Here is a 20,563-nt window from a genome sequence, read left to right as displayed (position 1 = left end):
CTTCAGATAACAAAAACAGCTAAAATAACATTTTCCATTCAGTTTCTAGCTTGTGTTTTCTTAATTTCTATCTTTATCAGTCAAACATGAAGAAAAACAAGTTTCCTGTTTTCTCTACAGATTAAAATTACATCCAAAAGCATAATTACAACCATGTTTCTTTCTGTCAGACTGCTACTGACTCATCACTCCCTCAGAATAATATTTAGTATAGAAAGTGAGCGTATCACCGTGTTCTACAAATGGCGCTCCGCAAATGTGCAAGCACTGTGCCCTTGACTATCCCCCTGCTGAAAGTAAGTCTTAGCCAATTAACAACGCCTTCCACTCGGTCCACATGCGCACACGCAAACACACGTGTGCGTGCACTAACACACGCCCAAAACCTCGCAGCTCATGGGACTAAACCTCATTAACTGCTCTGAGACAGACACTCTCTCTTTAATCAATCCTTTTCTAAGACTGCTGCGCACATGGAGGGACGGTGACAATACAACACAAGCACACACACACACGTATAGGGAGAGAGAGAGTGAGAGAGGTTTAGGTACATTCACACACAGATCTCCCAGAGAGAAAAACATGGTCATTTGCCAGGGTGATTCAACTCTAAAACACCCTAATTACATCGACAAAGCCACTTTGTTTTGGTGCTGGATAAAATGTGAATGATTTAGCATATTATTATTATGCCTCTGAAATATTAACCAACCCCGAGGGACTTTATCTGCTCTTTTAAATATATGCAAATTATTTTATTTTGGTTTGGTTTGTTTCCAGTGACTTTTGTGAATAGTGTTTGGATAATTAAATGAGTGCGTGCAGATGTAGAATCGCAGGCAGTGCCTACACGGTATGATGATGTGCAAGATTAGCATACAAAGTAGGAATGTTGCACCTCGACTGCTAATCGACTAACTTTTGTTTTCGCTTCAACCTTGACCTATTTGAAAACCCGCCCAGTGTCTGGCCTTGGAGTGGGAATGTAAACACTGTTTCCTGACTTTTAATTGATAAGACTCATTTGATATTGTCCTTCATTCTGAGGCTCTTCTCATTTTGTGTGTGTCAGGCTCTTTCAATTACGACTGCCCTCCTATCTCACTATGTGCTTTCCCATACAGCTCCACTGCATTGATGTTGCACTGCAGATCTGCTACACTGACTTAGCACTCTTAGCATTGCCGGATTAGCGGGTGAAATAACTCCTGTGTGAACCAGGTATAATTATCTCCCGTCCAAGGTTGAGGAGTTCTTCTGAATGACGTCGCGGTCCTGGAACAGTTGACGTGCAGAGCGCCAACATTTCAGCTCTGTCTTACTTCACTGATTGCCTTGTGAATCCCTGATGGGTTCCGCTTCGTACATAATCATTTCCCTAACATGGGATAATTTGATTCTATTACTCTAACAACAGCGCAAACAAATTGCCTACGTAATTTATTGTGCCAATAATAGCAAAAACAGATGTGGTAATGGTGCTGCAGCTTTCCAACCTCACTTTTATATGGACTTAAACCAAACTGGATTTAATCGTTAAAATACATTTATGAACACTCAGCCTCGGGTTTACTCGGAGCACTTTCTGTGTCCAAACATGTGTGATTATGGTTTGGCAAAGTGGTGATCTTAAGCCTCTGTTTCTTAATTCTTGCACCCACACAGCTCCAGCTCTCTTTTCACAACTTCCCCTCAGCTTTTCCACAGATTCCTCTCTGCTTATCGGGTCTGTTTCCTGCAAGGAGGTTCAAGACACGAACAGCATCCGAGTTTCTGCTCTCTGCATTTCACTCCCCCTCCAGTATCTCACTGTCCCTCTTCTCTAACTCTCTACCTCTCCATTCACTGGTGTTCCATACGCCCTCTAAAGCCCTCTGCTCTGTCCCATTTCTCCCATTGCCTCGGGTCCTTTTTGACACCCCTGGCATGTTAATGGGCCAATCAGAGACACTGTCCTTGAGAATCTCACTTTGGCTCATTTTCATACCCCCCCCCCCCTCCATCTCTCAGATTTATAACCTCTGCTGCTTACAGCTCCAGATGTTTTGTTCTGCTTTTTACTCTCTGTAATTGCTAATTCAATCTGGTTGTAAAGGAGCAGATGCTCTCAGGACTTGAGCATACCTGTGTGGGTTTCTCTGCGCGTACGGGGATGAACAAAGCAACAGGATTTACTGTAACATCCTGACTCATAAACATAAGCCCTCAAAATTACACCAAGCTCATTTCCTCGTGTAGGGGAATAAGACAACAACGGTTTGAACATGCAGAGAATTGCACACTGGCATCAACTTCCATTATACACCGAATTACTGTCACCCTTAAATCAGAGCCGAGGAGGCTTGCTGGTTTAACAGTACTGACAGTTGGCTTCAGAGGTCTAAACTGTGGTGGGAGCCTCTATCATCAGTCTTCTAGTACTTTTTCTATCTTCTTCCATCCTTTTTCTCACCAGGGAAAGTGGCAATCCGGTCCAGTTTGGAGAGAAAAATAAACAGACTGGTTATCCACAAGAATGTGAATGCTACTCCGGTCCCATTAGGAACATCTGTGTGTGCGGTTTGAGATCACAGCGGGTTGTCTGTGCGACTTTGAACATGTGACAAGTGGCCTCATTGTTTTAGCATATTCAATACTTGCATACTGTGCCAGATATCCTCTGTGCACTTGAACACATATCTATGCTGCATTTACATGAGAGCACACACATAAATGCACACACTCCCACATCAGTCCTTTGCTCACATGCCCACACACACGCACCACACTGGACCTGTCATATGTCATGGAGACAGGGGTCAGATACTGTGTGATGTGTGTGGGGGTTATATCGCTTGGGAAAAGGACTAAAGATCTTACCGAGGCTGCGAGAGGGCCAACAATAACAGCCTGAAATATAACAGCAGTGAAAGAACCGGCGCTCTGACAGGAGGAAAGCTGGGCCCCTGCGAGTGACTCCGCACACATCAGAACCTCTTCTGCGGGCAAAAAGATGGGCGGGACGGTTAATTCATAGCTAATGTGCAAAACAAAGAACATTGTTTTGTAATGACACCGTAAAACTGCAAAGAAAAAAAGCACTGAGTGTTTGAAGAGATTGGAAGCACATGTTTGCAGAGAAAGAATAATAGCCGAGTTGTAGAAGCGTCGTCTTTCCTTTTTTTTTTTGTGCACATTCCCAAGTCGAGATGATGTTTTGACCACATTTGTCATGGGAACTTCAGCCATGTAAACACACAGCCTCGACCCCCAGTGGTCCCCCTGACTGACACACACACACACACACACTGACATGTGAAAAGACATTGAACACACTCACCCCTGTGCAACGCTCAGCAGTCTCAAGTAGCAGAGAAGTCAGAGTGCCCCCTAGTGCTGCTTGTGCAACAATTACAGCATATTTATGCGGCTTACTTTTTCATCACTTTCAACTCAAAAGTTGCAAGTGACAACTTGGTCTCAGTAGACCAAATTGATGATCAACCGGAGAGCAAGATGATGAATGGAACTGGGTTATAAAATATGAAATATCAAGGAACGGCTGCGTTTTTTTTCCATATCCAAAGACAGAATGTGGGTCTAGTTTCTTACAGAGAATGTTTCTGCGTCTCTGTTTGAAAATTAAAAAAAGGCTCGCTTTGACAGCATGATTTAACTGCACAAGTATCGTTTGAAATCATATTTCTACAATTAAGTCTTCTGCCAGCTCAGTTTTCCCAGACTGCAGCGCACAAGACTGTATTTAAAACAAAGCCTCACCCCTACACACACAAACACACACACAGGCACACATGCATCCTATACATCAGGGTACAGAATTCTGATCTTTAAGGACACAAGGGTTTTCAATCAAAGCTGTGATTGAATACTTTGCCATCCTCAGCACTCACACACTCACAAAAACACACACACATTGTTGACAGAGAGTGTCTCGAGCAACATCATTTACCACTTAGGCCCCTCCCCGAGGACCGTGCCATTCTTAATGCGTGGCAGATAGGTTGATAGCTCTGGTTTCTGTCGAGAAGTGCATGTCAATCAACAGCTCGCGTCAACGTCACTGAGGCAAAGTGTTTCTGAAAGATCTTTTTACTGAGTGCCTTTCTTTCCGTCCTCCTGCAACCCACACACTCACACATGCACAAACACACACGCAGCCATTTCCATCTCAGCAATCACTTCTCCTAGAGTTCTCCTCTTCGGACGTGTAACCGTAATTGAGGTTGCTCCCTTGGGTGCAGTGCATTCTGGGCCGTTAAGTGCTGTTTCTTGTTGTTTTTTTCTCAAATGGCTTGTATTTTGGCTATTGTGTTGTTTCTTCCTGCTCTTCTAGAAGTGTAAGCCGTGGGCCGTATTTACACGTATCATTAGAGAATAGAGGCCCGGTCTGATGTGGGGCATCTTAGGGCTTACCTTGCCCACTGGAGTATCAATCAATACGACAAAGAGTCTTAATACTTCTTTTAAACGCCCAGTCACAGGAGAATCAGGAAGATATTTCAGGGTGGTAAAAAAGACCACCAGCTAATTAATTCTTCTTTAACAACAATAGACTACCTTTTTTTTTTATCTCTCAAAAGCCGGTTGTGTCTATTTATGATGATCCTCAGTCAGTCAAGGGTGTGCACTTGCTCCGCTGACCTCCCTGCTCTCTACATCAGGCCTGGCTTGAGTACACCCCGTGACCTTTCTGTGCGTTGATGACGTTGTCCGTCCAGAAGAGGGAGTGATTGATCTGGATTGACACAAACAGCCAGTGCCCTGCCTGGCCTGTCACACAGCATCACTGGGTCATTGTAGCATGCCTGAATGCCAGATGAGGAGGGATGGAGAACACACAGGGCGGTGACCTGCTGATGATGAGTTCTGGGGAAACTGGAACACATTAAGACAAAAAGGAAAGGATTTACTGTACAATACAGCACAATAGGAAGTGTAAAGGAAAGCCAAAGAATGCCATTTCACAATGGAAATAAATAGAGAATAAAACAATGGAAAATGTTGTCCTTTGCACAATATAAAGCAACAGATAGTCAATTTCACGGGTAGCTTATATAGATATCAATATTCTAATTTTGAAACTACCTCAAACCTAAACCTGGCATTTCTGTGGTGCAATTTTTGTCCCTTTTTGATTTCATTTACACCTATTTAAATAGGCTATATCTGCAATAATACAATCCTGAATATTACAATACAAGTCATACTCAGGCCTACTGGATAAATGGTCACTTTATTAACCACCAAATGCTTTGTCTGCTCAAGATCTATGCAAAACAGCATTTTTGCTGGCCTGCATTTACTGGCTGTTTGCCTCAAGATAAGTGATAAAACTTGTATATACCAACCTGATTCATAACAATATTTATCTCTGCACCTTTGCACTGTTAATGGCACTATTGTCTATTGTCTCCTGGCTATAAGTGTTGTTGTGTTTTAAATAATATATATATATATTATATATTATATTTTTATATTAATTATATATACATTTTATATATATATATTAATTTAAGTGTCTGTACATTGAGAGCTAAGAGTCAAGTCCCTTGTATATGCCTAGATCCAAGGCCAATAAAACTAATTCTGACTCTAAATGCTAGCTGTTGGACTACTTTTCATATCCAGATCCTACTAAACAGATTTTATTAAAGGATATGTTGTACTGGACTCCTATGATCTTAAGCTGATTTAATCATTAAAAATGACATTGTGTCTAATCTGGATGAACCCCAGGGGGCCCTTGATATCATTATAGGGGGTTTTAAGTAATTACAAACTCTTTAATATCACTGTTCCTCAGGCAGCTGGTTCTCTCTATTGTTTTAATCTGCTCGAAATAAGTTATGATGGTTAACCATGTTGACAGCTGTCTTTTAAACAATCTAAAAAGGCTAATGTGTTACAGTATCAATGGAGGTGTCTGAACACCATTTGTAAACTACAACTCCAATGCTGCTTTCCGCTCTTTGATGACGTTACAGCAGCATTTCCCGTAGTAACCTTTCCTGTCTGCCTGCTGGTGCGTTTGCGCCTCCTGTCTTGAAATAGAGGTGAAGAAGAGTTTACTTTCCAGAGTTCAAGGTTTGGTTTCGCTGTTTGCCTGGAGTAAAGGGTTTGCCGTGGCAGAAAGCCCCTCTTCACGGAGCCAAGATGCTGAACATGTGGAAGGTTAGGGAGCTGGTCGACAAAGCGTAAGTATCCGACAGCTATAGTGCCGTTGTCCCGTGTTATTTGTGCCTGTAGTTTACCTGTTTGAAAGAGACACGTACCCAAAACTTTGACGTCACGCCACTCTAACAAGTTAGCTAGCCTGTATGCTACTAGCAAGTTAGTTAGCTTACTTTGACAAATACTATTTGTCTTTAGTATGAGTGCCCCTTCTTTCTCACTGTTGTCTTGCCTGATCTTTCGGTTAACGTGAGACAACAATGCTCTGTTTTGATGTCATAAGGCGTGGTGTTTATACGTTTTCTGCGGCAATCCAAGCTAACTCACTTAGCTAACACAAGCTAGCTAATTATGTATCGGACTGGCTAGGGAGCTAGCTGTGTAGGCTAGCTGGCTAAGCTAGTTTGACAGCTCTTGGGCTGACTTATCAACGGCTGTACGTTCTAAACGTTAACGCTTATAACGTCCGACTGTTGTTCTGTTACCCCTGTCCATGTAGGGAGAAAGGCTTAACTCACCTGTGTGATTGTTTTGACACTTGTAGCTGAGTGTATCTGTAGTTTAGTTATGCGCTACATTACTGTAAATAACGTCAGTGTTTCAAATTCCAAATTACACCACATACCTGGATTACTTCACTGTCAAATTACTACGTTTGTCTTACTCTTTAAATTGTTTTCAAGTTGAACTAGTCAGACAGCATTAAGTACCTCAGGAGCAGAAAGATAAACGACAGCTACAGCAGTTATAGAAACGTTAATCCAATCTACAGTGTAGCAAGCAGTGTTATCCAACAAGTACGTTAAACACTATAAAAAGTACTAATGGGATGTTTAATCATGATATATAATACCAAAGAACAACGAGATAACAGTGCCAGAACAGGGCAATTATTAGTCAATGACTAGTGATCCTGTGTTTTTGTTGGGGGATTTCCACCTGTCAACTTAACTGCAAGAATTTTGATAATTTAAACCAAATTTTTAATTTAATCTTAGATTAGTTCTAATCAGAGTTTAGCAAAACTAGGTTTAAAATGAGTTAATCCAGATTTATAATTAAGCAGGGCTCCGTTTAGTGAATCCAAGTTTGTTGACATAAATTAACCTAAATTAAACGAGTTTAATCAATATGGAGATGTTTGCATACCCAAATTAAAATTAGTAGATAAATAAATAAAAAAGCCATGTTTGACAGCCGGTCCAATATTTCGGTTCAGCTTGATAAGTTTCCTTTGTGAACCGGATCTTAATTGAAATTCAGCAGCAACGTAAAACTCAATTGGGTTGAGGCTGTCCCTCAATTTCCTTTCGAGGAACTTCCCTAACCCTAACCCTTTCCTCAATCCATCTCAAAAAAGCTGCCATTTTAAAAGTTAAACCTCCTCAAGTGTAAGTTTAAAGTTGATACTGGATCACATTTTAAATTGGAGTTTAAAGGTTTGGTTCAACATAATTAAATTTAATCTAGGTTTAGTGTAAATACTGAGGTTTAAAGACGGGTTTAAATGTAATCTCTCTTAGTTTTAAGCTATTTTTAAAGTTTGGTGCAACATAATTTAAAGTTAAACCATGATTTAATCAGGTTTAAAAATGAATCCTTGTTGGTGCAACCCAGCCTTACTGTTTACCTGTCCACAAGGTTTTTTTGCTTAAATTGGAGATAGTCAGATCATTGTCAGGCAAAGACAGTGACAAGAAGCATGCAGTGTGTTCACTGTGCTGACCCAATGATTATTTGCATAGTATGAAGGCATTGTCAGAACCTGAAATCATCTACCAGTCATGCTGAACTTTGACAACACCTTGGGGACTGTAGTCTCTTGTTCTGCTTTGCACTCTACTGACTAAACATGAGCATGCTTTCTTGTATAGTAGGGCTATAGTAGGTTATTGCGCAATTGTCCTGATTTCAAAGGTTCATTGGCTAATTTTTTAGACCGAGACAAAAGCCTGTTTTTAAGTCCATCCAAGAAAACATTCCTGCTGAATGCACTTGAGTGTGACCTCCTGGATCATGGACTACTTTCATGAGAGAGAGACAGAGAGGATGTGGCTAGACCAAGACGAGAGCGTAAGACCGGAAGATTAGTGTTTCAAAGAGAAGGGAAGGTTTTCATGTTTATTTTCCTCATGATTTGTCTAAAATCAAGGATAATGAAAGATTTGGTGTTTTTGTGACACCGGGAAATGGTCGCTTTTTATATGAACACAAATGAGTTATTTCAGTACTGTGCCACCAAGCTGTGAGTCATTGGATTAACTGGCGTAACGCAACACTTCCTGTTTTATGATTACAACATGCAAGGAAATGTTTATCATGTTTGTAGTAAGTCTTCCAATGAGGAAACCGTCAAATATTAAATGAAGAGTAAAATACAACTGACTTAATAAGTAACTGCAAAGTTTTTTGACAGACACAGCCCTACAGCATTAAAACGGAAATCTGCGTGATGGTGTGTCACTGTGTGAATATCACAACTTCCGTTTTATCTGGCTGATATCTAGAACAGGAGCTTCCACTGAAGAGATAAGATGTTGCATTACTACATCACATCCTCTTGCGTTTTGTCTGCCATTCATGCAAATATGAAGACTTTTGCAGTACCAATAACATGGGTAGATATACTCTGGATGCATGCATTTAGTAACATGCACGAAGTACAGAAAAACGTCTTAAAACTATATGCAACCTTAACAAAAACACAAAAGCTACTTCTTTATAAACACTGATAATGTTTTATACGAGGAGCATTAACTTTTAGTTTTATTCAAAACTAGGTTTCATGTCTGTCTCTGTGCTCCCAGCACATAAAGTTACTGTAACCCACAGTCCAACTTAGAGGTTGATTTTAACCGGCTGTGAAATGTGCCTGGCATGGGCATTTTCAAATAATTTTGTTGGCATAGAAGACATTTTACAAGAGAGTATGTTGTCAGTATGGTAACCCTACCCTTCAGCCTGCTGTAGTAAAACAGCCCTTCTCCAGAACCACAGAGAGGGTGTATCTACACCATTAAATCAATGCTGCTCTTTCAGGCCCTGTGCATTTTATTGCTGATGTGGCAGTAGTGATAGAGGCATGAGGAGGTGCAGGCTTCAAATGTTTTGGCTCAATCTGTGACAGGCTTCACTGAATTTTCTGGAGAATACCTGTTTGGTTATGGATTATACTTGTGTTGTCCTACACATACCTTCAGGTCAATTGAAAGCTGATACACAGCTCCACATACAGGAAGCATTTCCGGAGTTGGGAAGATAACCAGTTTATCCAGTTATTGCAGAATAATAGTTGCAGAAATAGCAAATTCTCTTAATCAGTTAAGCCAAACAAAATAAAATATTTGACCATAATACACTAGAGATAGTCACACATGCTTTATGATTGAGTTTATTCTCTGCTTGGAAAATCCAATGTGTTTCTTCTTAATTTATGACATACCTCCTGTAGAGACTTGACATTTGTTATCACTTATCTACAATAAGTGCTGGTTTTGACAGTGCATATGAGGACATATTATAGAACTACTAACAAAAGCCGCACTAACTCTGTTATCTTTTTGAATAGATACAGGCCCATGCTTGGTTTGTCTTAGTTTGTTGTGTAATCATTGCTTATTCTACTGGTGTATTTGTAAACCTTTTAGTGAGTTATCAAGGCCCAATGATTTTGAAAACAAGCTCTCTATTTACCTGAGGTTATTACAGAGACTGTTTGACTTCCCTTTTGGTTTTCTACTTAGTTTCTTACAGTGTCAACAAGCTAGAGTTGACCCAGTGATCACAGCCTTGTTTGCCTCAGTGCTGTTTTAGGTCTCATGTATATGTATATATTGTCCCAGATTTGCATTTGCATGTGCAGTTCCTTGTTTTTGCTTTTCACTGATGGTTAGATTCAAAGCACACGTACAAACACTCCCTATTGTTGTTTATGATCCTTTTAGCCTCTGGGTAGACAAGGGTTTAGGTGTGGCTGTAATGAGACAACCTTTCATCTATTTTTATGCATGTTGTTTGTCTCAGAGCCACATATTTGCAACTAAAATGCAATGTAGAATACTGCATATTAAAATGATAAATGTAATTATGTTTTTTTTATTTAATGTACAGAACCAACGTGGTGATGAACTACTCAGAGGTGGAGTCTAAAGTCAGAGAGGCCACCAATGACGACCCCTGGGGACCATCAGGGCAGCAAATGACTGAAATCTCGAGGTATGAACAGCACACTGTTGTACAACATATTCTGCTCAAGGCTCCCAAGTTATTTGTAAATAATAACAAACCATAAAAAGATTACACTAAAGCATTTTCAGCTGCAGTTTCAGAGCTCAGTGCTTCTGAAACTCTTCTCCATTTTGACCACAAGATGCTATTTTTAAGTTTGGGAGTTTTTTGCCCTTTCCTCAAAAGCCCCCTGTTTCCAAGGTAGTATTTATCTGCCAGGCAGAAACTACTTTACTGTGGGCAGTACACAGGCCTCAGAATTGCTACAGCATAAGAACAGCATTCAATCAAACTGCTGCAATCACTGTTTATAGTGTCAGTATAAGGGCAGAGACGGGAGTTTTACATTGTGGTGTTGTTGACATTTAAAGGTTTGTAATGATTGCTAAAGACTAAAGTGACTGAGTGAAAGAAAGTAATCTGAGACTGAAACTTTACTTTGTATTTGTGTCATTGTGGTTATGTACTGATTCAGAAAAGTACCAGATAACTAGAAGATCCGTTCTACTTTGGAAATAGTCCTGCCTTTTTTCAGTTTTCTTGATTTCTTGATCTCGATTAGAAGAAATCTGCATTGTTTGATAACCGTCTTCAATATTGCGATGACAATAGGACTTGCGATTAATACACAAATACTAAATTTATAGTCATGTTTACTGTAAAAATACATCTTATTAATCTAAATAATTCCAAACAAAGACGAATGAAACAAACACGCCAATTGTTTAAAAAGGTGTCACACCCACATTTGTTTGCGAAACACTGATGAAAGCCTTGCGCTCAAACACGTTCATTTAATTCAGCTGCTGTTTATTATTTTTTCATTAATAGTTATATACTTTATTGCGAGTGCTGACGTTTTTTGTGCTTACAGTATTACCTTCGAGTCGGCACACATGACCTTTGTAGAGTTTTTGAGTTGAGCCAGCTTTTTTCTTTGTTTGTACATACAGTTAAATGCATGGTGTGTCTGTGTGTGTGTACATAAGGAGTTTTTCTCACTCATTGCATTTTAGCCTGTCTTTTGTGATGTGTTTATTGTGCACGCTCATATTGTGATGGCAATGAAAATCAGCACTACTCACTACTAAAATTCAGACATTGGAGTTGCACTGAAGTAAATTACTAAGACAGCTGAGCCTCACCTTAATTTATTATCTAGTTGTCTTGTTGCGTGCAAGGTGATATGTTAATGGTTACCTTTACATGTTTTATGAATCTAATTTGCAGTATATACACGAAAAATGTACTGAAGGAACCTGTAGTTCCTGAAATCATTCCTGAATGTATTTCTCGAGGCTCCTTTGTACAAGTAGATTTTTATTAAACGGCTGTAAAAGGACTAAACATCCAACTGTTGCTTGTCACACATTACCAAAAAAACAAACATTATCTCCCTCTTTCTTTTTTTTCTCTGAATTTTTCTTTAATCAGAGCCACATTCATGTACGAGCAGTTCCCAGAGGTGATGAACATGCTGTGGGCCCGCATGCTGAGAGATAACAAGAAGAACTGGAGGAGAGTCTACAAGGTCTGTTGCCTGTTGCAACATCCCACAAGCACACGGGCTTAATCATGAGACAAGGACTCATTCAACACGAGGCTAATAACCTCAAATTACAGTTTTGATTTAACATGATATTTTGGACAAAACTAAAACCAACGTGGCTTCTTTTCTGTTTTAAGCCCATTCAAGCTGGAACCTTTTTAAAATGAGCCATCTGTTAACTTCAGCCATTCTGCTTATGGCTCACAGGCAGGAATCAGCTATCAACAACATATGTTGATTAAAAAAAAAGACCATTAGATGAAGAGATGTTTTTTTAGAGATTACATTTTTATAATGCGTGAAAAAACAAAAACATTTGGCCTTGAATAGAAAAATGTAAATGCCTCACATTGTTAACATGAAGTTCTGATAAATGAAGTCATACCCACAACTGATCAAATTGAAGGCTATTGGAGAGTAAAACAGGACAGAGTGATTAAAACAAGATTGAATAATCAAACAGAAGCCCTTTTTTTCCTCACACTGCTGTTGTGTGTCTGTTTCTCAGTCCCTGCTGCTGCTTTCCCATCTGATCAAGAACGGATCAGAGAGGGTTGTTACCAGTGCCAGAGAACATCTGTATGACCTGAGATCGTTAGAGAGCTACCACTTTGTAGGTAAGGTATCACTCTGGTGTTCTCCCTTTTTTTTTTTTTACCATCCGTTTGTTATTGAATGTTGGAGGAGTAGTGCCTACGCCTCAGCCTTGTAGCATTTAGTGTTTATTAACAATAGCTTCAGTGTGAGCTGTGATGAATGGGTGAAGGCCTAAGTACTGCTAAGTCCACAAACCTTTAAACCACAAACACACGCAAAACACACACACACTGCCCAAAGCTGCTTTCATTTTTCTCAACCATTTGTTTATTTAAGGAGCAGTTTACTAACGAGAACATTCAACGTCCGTGTACCGTTTATTTTTGATTGCCTGTTTGCGTGTGTTGTTTCAACACGTTGTGAGTTTAAAACCTAAAGGTGCTAGTTCATTGATTTGTGTTTATGTGTGTGTTTTTGTGCTATTCCACATTTCTGTGTCTAGATGAGAACGGGAAGGATCAAGGTGTGAATGTGCGTCAAAAGGTTAAGGAGCTGGTGGACTTTGTCCAGGATGATGAGAGGCTGAGGGAAGAAAGGAAAAAGGCAAAGAAGAACAAAGACAAATACGTCGGGGTATCCTCCGACAGTATGGGATACCGCAGTTACTGTAAGTCCTCAGTTAGGCTGGTAATATAAGCTGATAATTAACAAAAAGATTTGGTTTTAATTTATTCATATCCTCTCTGTATCTACTGTTCCACCCTCTCTAATTCCTTCCCTCCAGCGGGGGACAGGTACGACTCCTCCAGCGACACCCGGCGGGAAAAGTGGGACGACGACTGGGAGAAGAATAAAGGGCAATTTCCCTTCAGTGAGAAGTTGGGCGAGATCAGTGACAAAATCGGCAGCACCATTGATGATACCATAAGCAGGTTTAGGAAGAAGGAAAGAGACGACTCACCCGATCGATTCAGGTAGGAGACTGACATGTAATCTTAGTTTATTAAACTAAACCTAAAGGCACAAACTATGTTTTAAATATGTATAAAAAGGAAAACAGCTCCACCACCTGAAGTCAAAATAACAAAATGAAACCTGGTATAACTGGTATTTTTCTTTTTTAATAGAGCACAAAACAACTAGAGCGTCGTTAGTAGTGCTGTCAAAATGGGCCAGAAATGATGTTCGATTATTCCCTCTAAAACGTTTGAACTTTTCGAATATCTATTTTTGCACAAAATGTCCACAAGAGGACATGTCAATACAACGAGAGACAAACGTACGTGCGAGGATGTTTATTTAAATATATGTGCTCTAAGTGAGCTATGCTGTGACAGGTATATTTATTTAAAAAATAAACATGTCTTTTACGTATTCCTGTCTGTGATGCTGAGAGTGAGAATCTCCCGCTAACCAACCGGGCTGGGATTTGAATTCTCCGCCATCATTACCACACGCCACACGGTTGTTGTATTTGTTCGTTGTAACTAGAGTAGAGTTAATTATTAACGAATACAGTGACGTGGTGATGAATTCACAGACGCTCCGTAACCAAGAGCATGCGTGCGAGGACACACGAGAACACGCGAGAGCTCGTCAGACAGCTGCGGTAGTGCTGATTTTTTTCACATCGAATATCAATTTTAATAATCAGATATGTTTTTTACTACAATTCAGTTATATATTCGAATTTTGAATATTCGTTGACGTTAGGTGTCATGATGCTGTTAAAGCTTTAGTACTTTGGCGCTGCTTGTAAAAATGGCAAGATTGGTCCTATATTTTCAATAACTTTTAATTATATAATTATATTTCAATAGACCTGATCATCAGCTGGTCCAAAATGGGCCATAAAAAGAGGGGGCAGGAAGTACGTATTTTCTTGGGTGCATAAAGGAAATAGCAACAAGGCTTTATCCAGAACTTTTTGTTCCCAGATAAAATAGTTAATAGAATAGAAAATCCTCTGCGGGTCCTTACATAACTGGTTTTCTTATATAAACTTTGTCTCCACAGTGACAACGAGGAGGACCGGGGTCGCTCGTCTCACAATGGCCAGTCAGCAAAAGACTTTAAAGATGAAGAGGAGACTGTAACCACCAAGAGTGTACACATAGTCCAAGCAACAGAGACCACAGCGACACGGAAGAGAGGAGGGGTCCCATCCAAAAAAGTAGACTTGGGGGCAGCGGCCAACTACACAGGAGACAAGAGCCCAAACTCCACCACCAAACAGGTAGAGCATTGCAGAGAGCACACGGGTGCATACAACATACCACGTTTTGGTTATGTGTTAAATGATCTTTATGTAAATGTTTTTGTTTTAGCCCCAGGCAGCAGCCCCTCAGCCTACCAGTACAGGCCTGGCTGACCTACTAATGGTGGACACAACACCGAGCAAGCCCGCTGCCTCAGGTACCATATCACTAACCTCAAGTAATACAATGACCGTTTGTGCAATACATGTAATACCTTTTGTGAATAGCTAATATTAACTGTCTTACGAGGAGTTGGCTGAAGAGATACGTTTGGTATTAGTTAGTGTGGCTTCAGTATAGCAATGAGTCAAAGATGTTAAGCATTGTTTAGAGAATAAACTTGTCTCTTCCCAAAAGGAAAACTATGCCTTCAACATTGCCCCAACATTGACATACATGTTGTTTATTCTTAGTAAACAAGCTGCACATACTTTTTGCTAAGCTTTTTGTTCAGTGTCACAACATGGCATAAATCAGGAAACTCCACAGTGACTGCAGGACTCGACTCTGCAGTGTCGAAGCCCAGCTGCTAAAGCTAGCTTCAGATTTTTGGGGACAGCAGGGGGAGGGAGTTGATGTATAGGAACTAAGTGCACCAGATGTTTTTGGAGCAGTCCCTGGTGAGTGGAGAGGGCGGGAGAGCTGAACAGATGTTTGGTCTTCTCCACATATCCTCTGCCACCACCCCTCCCCTCCCTCCTACACTTCTGACACTGAAGGAATGCTAACTATGGAGGAATGACACCTGGAGCTCACTTGTTTAAAATTGATGTGTTAATGTGTCTTTCTCAATGCAGACCTGATCGGTGGGTTTGCTGACTTCTCCTCGCCTGCTGCCTCCGTCGGCCTCTCCTCAGGAACTGGTTGGTTTCAAGCCTTTTTTTTTTTTTGTTAGTGTGTGCATGTTTGTGCTCTGCTGTTGCAGCCATACTGCTAGAATATTCAGAGGAAGCCCTGGCCATATGGAGCCTGCTACCTGCTCTGCATAACAAGAACAGACACACATCAACTCCTGTTATAGATGACAAGGAGACAGGGACAGAGGGAGAAGTTGGTGGGGGCGGAGGAAGCTGGGAGAGATTGAGAGGAGGGAAAGAGACGACAAGCAGAGCCAGTTCAATAAAAATTTAAAATGTGGCACCAGTGGTCACTGAGAATGCCCTGGATAGAGCTAGACCGGCCTCACTCAACACTCGCATGTTTATTTCTAATTGTTTTTGACTGCTTTAAAATTTCTGGCACCACTTTTGTTTGCAACATCTTGCAGTTATTTACACAGCTCGCAATACAAACATCACAGTTTGAATGGAAAAATAAACATTCATATATATTTCCTATGTTCTGTTTCATGCAGCAGCACCAGCCGCGAGCAGCAATGGAGACTTTGGAGAGTGGAACGCCTTCCCCGGAGGTCAGATGCCAGCAACTGCTCAGACTGTTGACAACAACGTACCCGACCTTTTTGGAGGCATGACAACAGGTCCCGCCTCGACCCCTGCTCCCGCCCCAGCCTCGGCTCCAGGCTCCGGTCCTGCCTCGGCAGACCTGTTTGACTTGATGGGGCAGACTCAGACCATTACCTCCTCCCAGAGCCTCAACTTTAGCATGAGCAGCGCACAGAGCATGAGCTCCACAGTCCTGCCCCAGTCTATGTCACAGGTATGCATGATTACACTCAAGCAACACACATGCATCCTTTTTAATAAATAATTGATTTATATACATATCATTACAAGTCGCATGCAGGGGGGGTTAAATGTTACAGGTGGAAGAAAAAGAACCCCAGGGAAATAATGGTACGCTTTCTGATTTCAGAGTTAAAGAAAATAGTTTTTTTGCTTTGACCAGATGTAGATGGCGTTTGAACAATGCAGCAAATACTTTTAATTTAAAAACAATTCATGAGATAAAGAAATACCCCCTTAGTTTTCCAGCTGCTAAGAAACTGCACTTACATAAATGGATATTGAAGCTGAACTGCGTCACTTGGGTCCCACAAGGTGTTAAGTTCACAGCAAAGACGTTTGAGATGTTTTTGTGAAGCCTGCTATTAATTTAAAGCAACCGCAGCACATTTGGAAAAAGACACACTGCCAGGCTTATCCTTTGTTTCAGAGTTTGGGGAAAAATGTGTTCGAACTCTCTGCTTTCAAGGCACGAGCTTTGTTTCAAATCTGTTTTGTGTTTTTCATTTTTAACCAGGAAATAATGACTCAGTCACTCGTTAGCAGGATAGGAAGACTCCAACACTGTAAACTACCAGAATGGATTAGTTATTGAATAGAAAAGCATCATGGTTACAGGCTTTAAATGCATACATGTATAAACTGCACCTTGCTTTGATTATATTAACATCAGTTTTGGACCAGGAAATACAAATGACTCCATCAACACTGTCAGATATTACCAACGCTAACTCTACAACTAGCACGGTTTAAGATTAAAGGGCCAGGTCGCCGATTTTTAACCTCAGTCCTGTCATGTTATTATGGGGAGCTAATGCCATTAGAAAAAGAAATGCAATTTCGCTCTGTGCCTTTGGGGACGCTAACCGCTTCTCAAATGGGCCAGATGACGCATTTTACGTAGTCTGGCGGAGGCCAGGGAGCTCGCTAAACTGCACTTCCTCAATCTAGGACGCCAGCCTCCGATGTCATGTCTCGTTCAAAATCGTCAGGTTTGAAATGTAGACTGCAGACATGAAGATTTTTTGACGATCCACCGGTATATTCTCGTCATATTTCGGATTCTGTACCGCTCTGCGCCATCGCCTGCACCGATCAATGTCCTTGACTGGAAAACGGCAGTAGTTCACTCCAGTGTCTCTCGCTGGGCCGTTCCTTTCAGAGGGAGGGCGGCAGTGCACGCTGGGTGTTGTAGGAATGTAGAATGGGCGAAACCACGAGCTGTTTGTACAACTTTCTCCACAGCTATGGCACCAATTTCAAATATTATTGCTTCTATCGATTACAGAGAACACCAGCTTTGACTGACAGCGGCTTTTTTCAGGGGCGATTTGCTCCTTTAAGTCAGTTGTTAAGTGCTTGATATATTTTGGCCTGTATATCTAAGCACAAAGAACCTTTCAACCATTTGATGCCTGAGTATGAAGCAGGAATTAAAGACAAATAATGAAAGAAATGGAGTAAAATAGTTTTCAAGTATAAAATAATTTTAAAAAAAAAGCCACTTCTTGTTGACCACGTCAGTCAGTACGCCTCTGTGATAAAGACATACCTCTTGTGATTGAAAGATGGAGGACAAGCACGGTGGTGCAGGGTTAACATGCAGCCTCAACAGATGCTCGTCTCCCCCAGAGACCGCCCACTAACCACCCACTCCTGCTGTTACTGACACACAGAATGAGAAGAACCAGTTCTGAGTTACAAAAACATAAAAAAGCACAGAAAAGCCGGTGGATGTCGACTGTATTTCTGTGTTGAAAGGTTGCTGACCTACTTAAATAAAACTCGGTCTTTGTTTTGCTGAGAAGACACCCACCACTCCCTTTTACTTGACTTACTTCACATGGTATGTTTGAGTTCAGAGAGAGACAGTAGACGACTCCTCTGACTCTATCAAGGTTAAGTGGGTCAGGCTAAAGGTTTAATGACTTCAGTAATGAGCAGAAACTGTATCTTTTCATCATGTATTTCAGAGCTGGAGCTTTTATGTATCTTTTCACTGTTTAATTCTGTGACTTTTTCTTGGATCAGCTCGTGTTCAAACATTGTGTCTGTATTTCCAGTCCCTTCAAACCATGGGGGGTCCTCTACAACCGCAGTCTGTCATGCCCCTCCAGCCGGGAATTGCCTCTCAAGGTGCCGGAGCCAAAGCGTCCCTCCCCTCCACCTGGTCAGACCCCTCAGTCAACATAAGCCTGGACTTCCTGGGCCCAGGCATGCAGCCTCCCAAGGCGAACCAGCCTACCCTCAACACCCTCCAACAAGGTGAGAGGAATGAGAGATCTGGCATGAGGGGTAACACTGCAGCCAGGCTCTCCTTCAAAGCGACCCGCTGATCAAATGTGATTTAAAATTTGGCATTTTTATTAAATGAGATTCTTCTGTCATTTCCAGGCAACCAGGCACCTGCCAGCATGCTCTCCCAGGGATTTTCCAGTATGAACCTTGGACCTACACCAGTCAGACCGCCTGTGAATCCTATGATGCACTCCGGTGCTGGCATGGGAATGGGAATGGGCATGGGCATGGGGATGGCCCCCAACCAGGCTATGATGGGGATGGGCATGAACATGGGGATGCCACAGGGAGGTATGAACATGGGGATGCCACAGGGAGGTATGACCATGGGGATGCCTGCTGGTATGGGAATGGGAATGGGGATGAACCCTGCGATGGTCCAACAGCCCAAACACGATGCCTTTGCTGACTTCGCCAACTTTGGAAAGTGATGGAGCTGGAGAGCGAAGATAATCCGGAGGAGCGGTGTCGACCTCTCTCTCCCCGTCCACGGTGAAGGATTGTTATGAGCTGCAAACAAAGAGTACTTGAATAATATCAACTATCACATACCAACACCCTGCAATCTCCTTAATTCTTAAAAAATAATGATGTGTAATGAATGTGTGTTTGTGTTGTGTTTGAACCAATGATCTGTCTGCTCTGGGCTTACGGTCAGACACACACTGGTGACTTTGTGCCTCGTCGGAGTCGGTGAGAGGAGGGAAGAGTGAATGTCAGGCGGATTTGCTTTATAACCTCAATCAAGTCAAATCACCAGAATAGCAAAAAATATATCAGTAGCTGCGGAATTATTTCTGAGATGTATTCTCAGTAACTTACCTGAATGATGACTTTGAATAACGTGATCAGCCATTTTAACTTTCTAATGTACGTTTAAGAATGTCAAGTTACCTCTTTTTTTTGTCCTCGTTCTTCCTTTGACCTGTAAATAGAAATCTGAAGCCCTACGGATAAGTTATGAAGTTCCTGTGTGAGAGGAAATGACAGTGAGAGGAGTTGCATCATTCAGGCCAAATCTGATATGAATTAAGACCTTTAACAGAGCACAGTGACACCTTCTCTTTGTACATACGTGTCCACACACTCCAGATGTGGCCTGTCAGAGCTGCAGTTCATGAATGAGTGTCTGGAGTGAAGGCTATCGATTCATATGAGGAGTTTCTCCTTTAACCGACCATCATTTGTGGCCTTTCTTATTGCTATATATATTATATATTTTACTTATGAAGATTATAATCAGTTTGCATCCAAATGAGATAATCAGTAGGTAGAGAAGGCCTCATACGGGGGGTGTGGGTTCTTTATAACAGTGCCTGAAAGACCTTTTTTTTTTCTCTTCAGTTAACCTCTTTGAAGGAGACAATGTGACTGTGCAGTGTTGAGGACGGAGCTTCTGTACGTCGTACAAACACGTTTGTACCTCTGCCTCAAGCCAAGCGTACTCTGTTCAGATAACAAATGCAATTGTTTAATTATTTCACTCGCTCAGTTTTTTTTCTCACATTTTTATTGTTTCTACTAAATTCAGGTGAGAGAAGATGAAAATATATTAAGCTCAACTTTATTCAACACCTCCAGTGTTGATGCAGACTGTTATAAGATTGCATCCTGTCTGTGAAATGTTCACCAGTGTGTCTTGGTAAATGCTGCCTTCTCACCTCCATCTTTATTAACAATACACATTAAAAACAGCAGTTTGTGAATCAGTGTTTCTGTCAGAACCATCCTCATCATTTCTCATCAGCCTGTGTGTTCTGCAGCTCATCATAATGATGGTGTGAGAGGAAGCAATGTTACCAGTTAGAGGCAGTCTGTACACACCCAGTATGTTATAA

At 41.2% G+C, this 20,563-nt stretch overlaps 1 protein-coding gene across 1 annotated transcript; it reads left to right on the top strand.

The window, feature by feature from the left end:
* The first annotated feature begins 6,034 nt into the window (after positions 1-6,034).
* On the top strand, positions 6,035-20,434 carry clint1a (clathrin interactor 1a). The gene is made up of 12 exons (XM_069670383.1): positions 6,035-6,194; positions 10,282-10,386; positions 11,833-11,929; positions 12,456-12,564; positions 12,987-13,151; positions 13,269-13,458; positions 14,501-14,720; positions 14,812-14,899; positions 15,540-15,605; positions 16,097-16,401; positions 18,491-18,692; positions 18,822-20,434. The coding sequence occupies exons 1-12, from the start codon at positions 6,154-6,156 to the stop codon at positions 19,154-19,156; spliced, it is 1,923 nt and encodes a 640-aa protein (XP_069526484.1). The 5' UTR covers positions 6,035-6,153; the 3' UTR covers positions 19,157-20,434.
* The last annotated feature ends 129 nt before the right edge of the window (positions 20,435-20,563 follow it).

The sequence above is a fragment of the Semicossyphus pulcher genome, unplaced genomic scaffold (genome assembly GCF_022749685.1).
Source record: "Semicossyphus pulcher isolate SPU_LCO1_2020_fin unplaced genomic scaffold, fSemPul1.0.p SCAF_2, whole genome shotgun sequence".
In the NCBI taxonomy this organism is placed as follows: domain Eukaryota; kingdom Metazoa; phylum Chordata; class Actinopteri; order Labriformes; family Labridae; genus Semicossyphus; species Semicossyphus pulcher.
Note: the sequence above shows the minus strand (reverse complement) of the source record. Positions and strands in the feature narration are given on the sequence as shown.

Coding starts and splice junctions, on each gene's coding strand:
- clint1a (XM_069670383.1), top strand. CDS start 6,154: ATGCTGAACATGTGGAAGGTTAGGGAGCTGGTCGACAAAGC. Junction 6,195..10,281: donor AGGGAGCTGGTCGACAAAGC/GTAAGTATCCGA, acceptor TTTAATGTACAG/AACCAACGTGGTGATGAACT. Junction 13,152..13,268: donor TATGGGATACCGCAGTTACT/GTAAGTCCTCAG, acceptor CCTTCCCTCCAG/CGGGGGACAGGTACGACTCC.